At 45.8% G+C, this 9,768-nt stretch overlaps 1 protein-coding gene across 3 annotated transcripts in view; it reads left to right on the forward strand.

Annotated features, from left to right (window-relative positions):
- MAPK14 (mitogen-activated protein kinase 14) overlaps positions 1–4,369 on the forward strand; it is a 73,818-nt gene extending 69,449 nt beyond the window's left edge. For 2 of the 3 annotated variants that reach the window (XM_029944817.1, XM_029944816.1), the window contains exons 11-12: positions 611–784; positions 1,611–4,369. In XM_029944817.1, coding sequence (XP_029800677.1) covers positions 611–784; positions 1,611–1,678 — 242 coding nt within the window. In that variant the 3' untranslated portion in view covers positions 1,679–4,369. Of the gene's footprint in view, positions 1–610; positions 785–1,610 lie in introns of those variants that run through there. The other variant, XM_029944818.1, reaches the window with a different exon arrangement.
- Positions 4,370–9,768: the final 5,399 nt, after the last annotated feature.

A 9,768-nucleotide genomic window follows, 5' to 3' on the forward strand; every position in this document is an offset into this window, starting at 1 on the left:
TACAGGCAGACAAAATAAAAAAACAAAAACCAGGCTGCTTACCTTTTCCTGATTACTTTGGATATAGGCTTGTATTTTGACACAGTTTGACTATGGTGATAGCAGTTTGACACTGGCGTTCCACAAAAGCTTGTTCAAACAGAATCTCAGTTATTTTTAAAAATCGCTTTTTTTGTTGTTAACATTTGTTTATTATTGAGAAGCAGGGAGACACAGAGCATGAGCATGGGAGGGGCAGAAAGTGGGGGAGACACAGAATATGAAGCAGGCTCCAGGCTCTGATCTGTCAGCACAGAGCCCGATGCGGGGCTCAAACCCATGAGCAGTGAGACCATGACCTGAGCCAAAGTCGTTTGCTCAACCAACTGAGCCACCCAGGCATCCCAGTACTGTATTCTTAAAAAGCACAACACACACACACACACACACACACACACACACACACACAGAAGAAGAAGAAGGAGGAGGAGGAGGAGAGGAGGAGAACATTTGGGGAGAGAATTCTTTTGTTCATTATGAAGACTCAAAATTATGTATTTGCCAAATAAAGCATAATTTTTGGCTAACATGTTAAAAACTCTTCTTTTTCTCCAATCCATGATACTGACAGCGGTCGACTTGCTGGAGAAGATGCTTGTATTGGACTCAGACAAGAGAATCACAGCGGCCCAAGCACTCGCACACGCCTACTTTGCTCAGTACCACGATCCTGATGATGAACCCGTGGCTGATCCTTACGATCAGTCCTTTGAAAGCAGGGACCTCCTGATAGATGAATGGAAAAGTAAGTCATAAGCGCAGCATGAACGCCTCCTGTGACGACTTAGGTTTAAAAATCTTCCTTAGGTGAGCCATGAACCAAAAGCTCTGGGAAAATAGAATTTCTGTGTATAACCAACTTGTTAAAACTTGTCACTAGCCTCTTGGATGCAGAATGAATATGTTTCTCTGACAGCAATGGTCTGTTGTCAGTGATGCTCTCTGGCCCTTTGAGGTGCTTGTGTCTGGTCTGATTTTGCACACAGCCCCTCACATCTGTATTGAGCTTTGAGGTTCTCAGAATCTGCATTTACAACATCACTCTGAGATAAGTAGGGAATAAGGAATTTTTATGGTTTTACAACTGATCTAACTATAGAATTGTTTTACAATTGAAGGAGAGTTTTTGTCTTGTCTGTTACCTTAGACCTAGTTAGGGACACAGCCAGGAATGGAACCTATGTGTCTCCTCTGTGCCCAGTCTCACATTCTTTCCATAAAACACACGTTCAGAGCTCCAGTTAAATCCCCAAGCCAAAATTGTCTACTGCTGTAGCTTGTAGGAATGCTCTGTTATTCTTGAGCACCTTCTCCTGAGAGCTTTAAAGAGGAGGCGCTGAGGAATGAAACAAATAGGTAAAAATAGTTCTTTCATGTATATCGTTGAACTGCTGTGTAATCACATGTTCCGTGAGGATGGCGTACATAGGCGACCGGGCGGCTCTTTGAGGTGGCCCGTCAAACCCCTAGCTGGACAGGGAGGAGGGGTCTGGAGCTCCGAAGCTAAGGCTGAAGCCAGCCAAGAGAGTAATCGACACGCTCACATCCTACCTTTCCTTCCCAATTTCTAGGCCTGACCTACGATGAAGTCATCAGCTTCGTGCCGCCGCCCCTTGACCAAGAAGAGATGGAGTCCTGAGCACCGGGTTTCTGTTTTGTTGATCCCACTTCACTGTGAGGGGAAGGCCTTTTCGTGGGAACTCTCCAAATATCATTCAAGTGCCTCTTGTTGCAAAGATTTCCTCCATGGTGGAAGGGGTGTGTGTGTGTATGTGTGTATGTGTGTGCTCCTGTGCGTGTGCATGTGTGTGTCTGTCTTTGGGGTGGGGGGGTAAGAGAATACAAGCAAACTGATCACAGTGACTTTACGTGGAAAGTTCCAGAAGCTCTGTGGCAGCAACTGCTTGCTCTTTGTGAGAGCCAGCTCAGGCAGGCAAGAGCTGCCGTCTGGTTAGGGTTTATCAAATGCAAAGTAAAAAATATTAAATGTCCCAGATCCCATTCATGCTTTTGCCATCTTGGCCTCTCCCTTGGGCCCCGCCTTGCTGCATGGGGGCAGACTCGCCTGCCTTCCCTAGTGGCATAGAGAGAGGGCTCACTCTTTCTGGCTGCTTCAGAAGCTGTCACTCAGCAACACGCGCAGCCAAAAAGGACCAACTGGCTTCTGTGCACTAGTCTGTGATTGACTTTGCTTAATATGATTCTCAGAATTCAGCAGGTGTGTCTGCAACTGTAAATATGCTCGTGCCTTAAAAGGAGAGAAGAAAGCGTAGGCAGTTCGAGAGCGGCAGCAGGTGAAGTTCTGAGCCGGGCAAGTAGTCAGGGTGTCGGACGGCCACTCATGAACCCAGAGGAACCAGGGAGCCCTGGAGGCATCGCGTGTGCATGTGTGAGCATGCGTGTGTGTGCTTCTCTCCCGCCCCCCGCCCCCCGGTGTTGCCGTTTCGCTGCTCGCCCCCACCTTCCGTGTGGAGGTCTCACGCGTGTGAACCCAGCAGGCAGAAGCCGGTGCTTGCTGTCCGTGTACTTCCCGTGTGCTCTTTATTCCCCACGGAGTGATGATGTGTTCTGCACGTCTTGCTATTTGAGCATGCGCAGCTGCTTGTCAGTTCCCTTCACAAGGCCCTGGTGCCGGGCAGATCTGTGCAGAGCCCAGGTCACCTCGGCCCGATGCCAGGGGCAGGTGACATCACCCTCTCTCCAGCTACTTTGTGTTGAACACAATTGATACTCTAGGTGCTTTTGATGTGAAAACTATGAAGAAATGGAACAGATGGGTGGATAGCATTTTCACTCTTGCCGTCTGCTTGTTGGCAAACTATTTATAGGGAACCGTCACAGGAAAGATCAGGGCTCTTCCCAGGAATATCTCAGACTTTGAAAAACAAATTGTTCTCTTCACTCCCAATAGCCAATGCTAAGAAATGCCGAAAATCAAAGTGAAAAAGAAAAACTCATGAGGCCAGAAACTCCTTTTGCTCTCTTTGTCTAAACATGGAGATTAGAGAGGTAATGCGTGCCTTTTCCGCTCGCTCTTCTTTGGGAGAGGGTCTTCTTGGCAGCGTAACGTTGCAATCTTGGTCTTGGCTTGGGGAGAAACAGATTTCGTTCCAGAATTTTGTATATTGCAGGAATCTTTGGGAATGTGATTCCATTTGATGGGGGGAAAGGGCAAATTATTCTAATATTTTGTATTTTCAACTTCACAAAGATGAAATATCCTCAGGGTAGAGAAGAGTCGCTTCCATAATTTTCTGAATTTCAGGCATCTTGTGCCACCTAAGGGCCCACGCGTTTAAACCTTTTGTGAAATAAGAAAGCTCAAAGCCACTTCCGCTATTGGTGATGCGGCAAAATCTCGTGTTTGGGACAAGGTGTATCCATTTCTGTGTCACAGTCCGTGGTGTGTGCCCTCGGAGGGACGGGGAGCCCCCGTGAGCCGGCTGGAGGGCGAAGGACGGAGGCGGGCTGATGGTGGCCGCACCTCACCTGAGGCGCCCCTGTCTTTAAAGGAAAATGGACACAAAGGCTTCATCTCCTTCATGTGCAGTTCAAATCCTCACAGTCCACAGCAAGATGAATTTTATCAGCCGTGTCTGGTCGTAAATGCCAGTGTGATTTCCTGCAGAAATACTGCTCTGGATATTTTCTCATAAAGGTCTTTGCACATGTGATCGTGTATGTGTTAGGCTAACTGTGCTCTAGGAGCCTGGACTCGCGGAGCTGTGGGGGAGGCTCCTTGATTTCTGAGCCTCGGGCTCCCATCTCCTGATTTCTCTGAACAGAAAGCGAAAGAGAGAATGAGGGAAACTGCTATTGTATTTGTATTCATGAACTTGGCTGTAATCAGTTATGCCGTATAGGATGTCATACCGTAAATACCACTGGTTAAAATAAAGCCTATTTTTCAAAGTTAGTTGCTCAAATTTCTTATATTTTTATGTTGATGGTTTTTTATTTAGTGCACAATATGGCATCATATCGATGGTCTTTCAATTGTGGCCTGGCGTACGTTTCTGATAGATCTTAATATTACTCCTAAAATTTAGAAAACACAGAGGTCCTTATTGTATACTTTATGGTGAAGCAGATCTGAGTCTTTGATGGGGATGGGTAGAGCAAATAGCACTTGAGGTATAGAACACAGCAGGCTCTGTATTACTACGCCGGGTGTCAGAGTGGCCCAGGTCAGGGGTCCGCGTAGCCCACTAAAAGTGGTTTCTACATTTTTAAATGGTTGAGATCAAAAGAACAGTATTTTTGTAGCATGTGGAAAATAATGTAAAATTCAAATTTCATGTCTACAAATAAAGTTTTATCAGAACACAAACTCACATTTGTTTATGTATTGTCTGGCTGCTTTGGTGCTACAGTGATAAAGTTGAATAGTTGCCATGGAGACTGCACAGTTTACGAGTCTAAACTATTCGCCCTCTGGCCCTCTGCAGAAAATGTTTGCTGACCCCTGGCCTAGGACCTCAATCTCCTCATCTGTAACATGAAGTTTGTTTAAATAGTTGTTCTTTTCAGCATTAACATTCGAAGATTATCTGTAGAAAGTATATCTTTATGTGCAAAATTGCCAGAGAGGAGGTTGCATGTGTACCTAGATACATATATTGTTTATAGACATTTAAGCCGATCATTTTTATGACCCTTTTGTCTCTGACCCCTGGCAATATTCCTCAAAACAACTGACTTGCACCACAGGATTGACGGTCCAGGTCTCGAGGCTGGTTTCAGGGCCTGTGTCCGTGTGCTTCCTTTCTCAGTGGCCTAGGACTGCTGACAGGTGTCCCAGGCCGGATAGTCGAGGCCAGCCTGCGAGGATGTTGAGAGCGTGCAGCCGGGTGTTTTGTCCCGTGGTGTCTGGTCCCCGGCTGGCAGCTGGGAATAGTAGCAGAAGGCAAGCCGAACACAGACTCTTTTCTTCATCCTGTTCTCATCCGCTTCTTAAGAAGGTAAAAGGAAAGGGACCCAGCGGTCACTCGTGATACACAAGCCCCTGTAAGGAAGACGATTGCAGGAAATATTTTGCCCTCACATACCAGGCACGAGGGCCATGAGTCAGCCTTCCTCCTAGGCTTCTGAGGGGACGGCCCTGCCGGGTGGCTCAGGGAGAACAGACACCAGAGAAACTCCCTAAAGTGAGCCCACTGCAAATGGCGACCAGAGTCTCCTTGTATGTGGTGGCGATTGGAGGAAAGAGGAAGTCTGTTTGGGACAGTCATGAAAACTGAACAAAAGCATGTTCATCATTTCAGATACACTTTCATAATGACAAAGAACAGTGTTTCTCAAGTGACACCGTCTTTAACGGCCTGCAGCATCCTTCCCATTTTGATTTTTGCAGTATACTCAGAGCGGGGATTTAGGCAAGAATATTCAAGGTCTCCCTCAGTTTTCCTAAGGACCTCAATTTTTCGGTACCTTGTTCTTTTTTCTAAGTCTCTATGAGTGATCACTTTATGACTTTTCCCTTTTATTGTTTTCTGCTCAGAGTCTGCCTATCCACATTTCTGAGATCTGAGCAGTTTTCTAGCGTTATTTATCAAGTTTATCAAATCCACCATCTTTTGCAGGATTTACTTGCTGGAATTAATCTGCTATATTTGTGTCATTGGTCATATGCTTACAATGTAATTAGAGACTGACAAGACTAGGGTGGGTAGGAGAGACACTCTGGACTCGGATGCTTATGAAGCAAAAAGGGACTAATTTTCTAAATAGTCCACTCATTAGTTCAATGTTCTTGTGTGATGACCTTCTCTTTGCTGTACAGTCTGATAGCTACAAGGATTTAGCTCCCAAATATGCAAATGAAGACCTTTTTTATTTCTAATACAGATATGTTTTAATATATGCTATGGACTTAGCATTGACACTTCTCCCAAGTGCACAAATGAAAAAGTCAAAGGTCACTCGGGGTCCTGTTCTTTGTAATCACAAAGAATTGACATTTCTGCCAATGAGGCCTTGACTAACATGGCCATGTTACAGTGGAACACCTGATATGGAGACCCGGGTACACGTGCAAGATACATTAGGAGCAAGAGAAGGTAGGTGGCAAACGAGTACACAGACCCCCTTTCTCCTGATAGAAAGATAGCATAGGGCTAGGAAGGGCCTAGAGAAACACACCAAACACACCAAACTCAGCAACTGTCTCTGGGCACTGCAATCATAGGAGGCTCTAACTGTGCAATTTCTATTGTGTTTTGTTAAAACACACGGAATAGTTTCTTCCGTGATCAGAAAACTTAGCAAAAAATTTTGAGAAGAAAGATTATTTTGTGTGTGTGTGTGTCTGTGTGACCTGGAGACCATCCCCCAATTTCAGTTTTGCTGGGGTCAGAGCCCAACTTTGCAAGACAGGAGAACATGGGGTGGAATGGGGCTGCCCCCAGCTGGGGGGCCTCTTGACAAGCAGAACACCACCGCTCCTTTTGGAAGCAGGATTCTGCCCCCTGCTGGGAGGGCTGGGTAGTTCCTTCCCCAGGAGAAGCATGTATTTGAGGGATCTGAAGCAGGATTTTTCAGCTTTGGGCGCTATTGGCCTCTGGGGCCAGAGCATTACTTGCGGAGAGAGACCCGTACGTTATAGGTTGTTAAGCAGCGTCCCTGACTTCTGCTCACAAGATGACGGTCGCATACATCCCCCCTTCTCTCCCTGTTATGACAGCCAGAAATGTCTCCAGACATTGCCAAGTGTCCCCTGGTGCAAAATTGTCCCTAGTTGAGAACCACTGGTCTAATGCTGAGACACCTCTGGGAACCTGAATGGTGCAGTCAGTAGAGCACATGACTCTTTGATCTTGGAGCTGAGTCAAAAGCCCCACATTAGATTCTGTGCTGACAGCAGAGAGCCCCATGTGGGGCTTGAACCCATGTACCATGAGATCATGACTTGAGTCAAAGTCGGACACTTACCCACTGAGCCCCCCAGGACCCCCACAAAGACTGTTTTCTTGTAGAAATAATTGGAGGACAACACCCACTATCCTGTTCTCAAAGCAAGAACGGCCTTTCTTAAGACTGGAGTATATCTTTTTTGGAGAAAAGGATAGTTCAGAAGAAAAGTATGCTCGATACTGGATTAAGGCTATTCCATTTCTCAAAAAAAAAAAAGAAAAGAAAACGAAAGTGGGTGTTGTATGGATACAACTAGTCTTTGTACAGAAGCTTTTTGGCCATTGCCCACAGCCGGAAAATGCATTCATTAAACTGGGGTACGACGGCATGGTTTTTTGTCGTTTGTTTTTTTTTTGGCATGGTTTTCTTAGGCAGGTGGTGGGTCACAGTGGGAAGCAGTACTGGGTTGTGAAGCCATGAATCTCAGGTTCAAATCCTGACTCAAGCTTTAGTCAGGTATATGACGCTGGCATAATAGTTTTTAGTTTTCAGGTGATTGTGAAGGTTTGTAAATGAAATAACAAACCTCTGTGCCACGTGCTGGTTAGTTTGCATCTCACTTGAACTGACCCTGGGCATTGAGGCTGTTCTATTAGAGTGAGTGTGGGAGGGCCCTCCTACAGCGTGAGCTTTTTTTTTTTTTTCAATGTTAGTTTTGTTTTTGAGGTGAGAGGAGGGAGATACAGAATCTGAAGCAGGATCCAGGCTCCAAGCTGTCAGCACAGAGCCCAAAGTGGGGCTTGAACCCATGAACCGCGAGATCATGACCTGAGCCGAAGTCGGTGCTTAATCGACTGAGCCCCCCAGGCGTCCCTGCAGCGTGAGCTCCTGAACCACCTGGGAGGAGAGCTCCATGGACGAAATAGTCCGGGAGCCTAGCTCCATGGCAGTTTCTGGAAAACTCCCATTCTCGAGGCCAGAGGCTGTGGTTGGAGTATCTATCGCTGTACGTATGTAGTGTACCTCCGGGGCACTGCTGTTCTGTAAACCTTGATGAGTTCAGTTCAGAGAGTGTGCTTTCTGTAGAAGCCATTAAGCAATTAAGTGAGGAAGTAACAAGCCCAGTTTTGCAATGTAGAAAATACATATGCACCACCACCTTCGGAGAGCTGTGTGATGGGGGGCACAAAGATGTAAACCACAGGGCCGGGCCCAGCCTCTTGGCAAAGAACAGTGGTTCTCAACTCTTTATCAGATCCAACATGCTTTTGCATAACTAATATTTGGAAACATTCTTATGATCCTGAAGCGAAATGAATAGATAACGTACATACACATACACACACATGATTTCAAAGCAGATAGAATGATCTAATATAAATGATGGATACAGTAAAAAGATACACTTCAATATGTAAATGCTCAAGCCTATCCACATAAAACACACTGAAGCAGGGGCGCCTAGGGGCTCAGACAGTTAAGCATCTGACTTAGGCTCAGATCATGATTTCACAGCTCATGAGTTTGAGCCCCTCCTTGGGCTCTATGCTGACAGCGCGGAGCCTGGAGCCTGATTTGGATTCTGTGTCTCTCTCTCTGACCCTCCCCAACTCACACTCTGTTTCTCTCTCTCAAAAAAAATAAATAAATAAATTTAAAATAAAATAAATAAATAAATAAAAGACCTACTAAAGCAATTAGGTACTTGCTCCTAAACATAGAATCGTGCTGAATGTGACCACTGTGTCATGTTGTCTTGGCAGGTCAAATATCACAATGGACTGTCCGTCATGTGAGTTTCTGAGGTTGGTGAACAATTGTTGGTAAAATTTCAAATGAAACAATTATAATCTTTTTTTATTTTTATTTTTTTAATCTTTATTTTTGAGAGAGAGTGAGAGACAGAGCATGAACAGGAGAGGAGCAGAGAGAGAGGGAGATACAGATTCTGAAGCAGGTTCCAGGCTCTGAGCTGTCAGCACACAGCCCAATGCAGGGCTTGAACTCACAAACCATGAGATCATGACCTGAGCTGAAGTCGGACGCTTAACCAACTGAGCCACCCAGGCACCCCTAATCTTTTTTTATGTACTTAGCTGTGATCCTGGAAATTTTAAGTATATATGCAAAAAAGAAAAGTAAAAAACAACGAGCCTGTATTTTATGCATAAAGTCAAGTTACAGTCTAGGCTTAGATAACCATAAATAGGTTTCTCCACCTACGTGAATGTCCAGCAGGATGTACTCTGTCACATGAAACAATCCTTGTGAAGAATCTTGCTCTGCATGCTCCTGTCAGAAAGCCCTGGTCATTGTGACAACCAAAAATGACTCCACGACTTCCAAAGTTCACCCTTCGAGAGCGGCTGACACAGAAATGACTCAAGGGCTGGAGAGCCTCAAGCAGCGAAACCTCCATATGGAAGGACAGGTCTGACTTCCTATTTCTCCCCTTTGGTTCCCCTCCTTCCCTGCTTAAAAGTAGTTATTGTCCCCCACCGTATGCTAAGCAATGGATATCCTGACTTGGGTATTCTCTACAAATAATGTCTCAGATCCTTATTCAAAGTCACATGACCGCCGAGGCTGGAATCAAAAATCAAAACTCGCCATCAAAGGACTCCTAGCTCCACAGTGTTGCAGCATTGACCTTAGGCACGCCCCACTTGGTTTCCGAAAGAACATAAAACTGTATTCCCTCTGCAAGGTTTCCCTAAGGACTTGCTGGCCATTTCAGGACAAAGAGGAGAGGAGTGAAAAGGACATTCACGTCGGTGCCTCACGTCACTCAGGGCACACTGGGCGTCGCCCAGGCCCCAGCCCCCTCTCCCCTGCCTGCTTGCTCACCTGGGACGGAAAGGTGCATCCAGCACCCAG

This window comes from Suricata suricatta, chromosome 7 (assembly GCF_006229205.1).
Source record: "Suricata suricatta isolate VVHF042 chromosome 7, meerkat_22Aug2017_6uvM2_HiC, whole genome shotgun sequence".
In the NCBI taxonomy this organism is placed as follows: Eukaryota; Metazoa; Chordata; class Mammalia; order Carnivora; family Herpestidae; genus Suricata; species Suricata suricatta.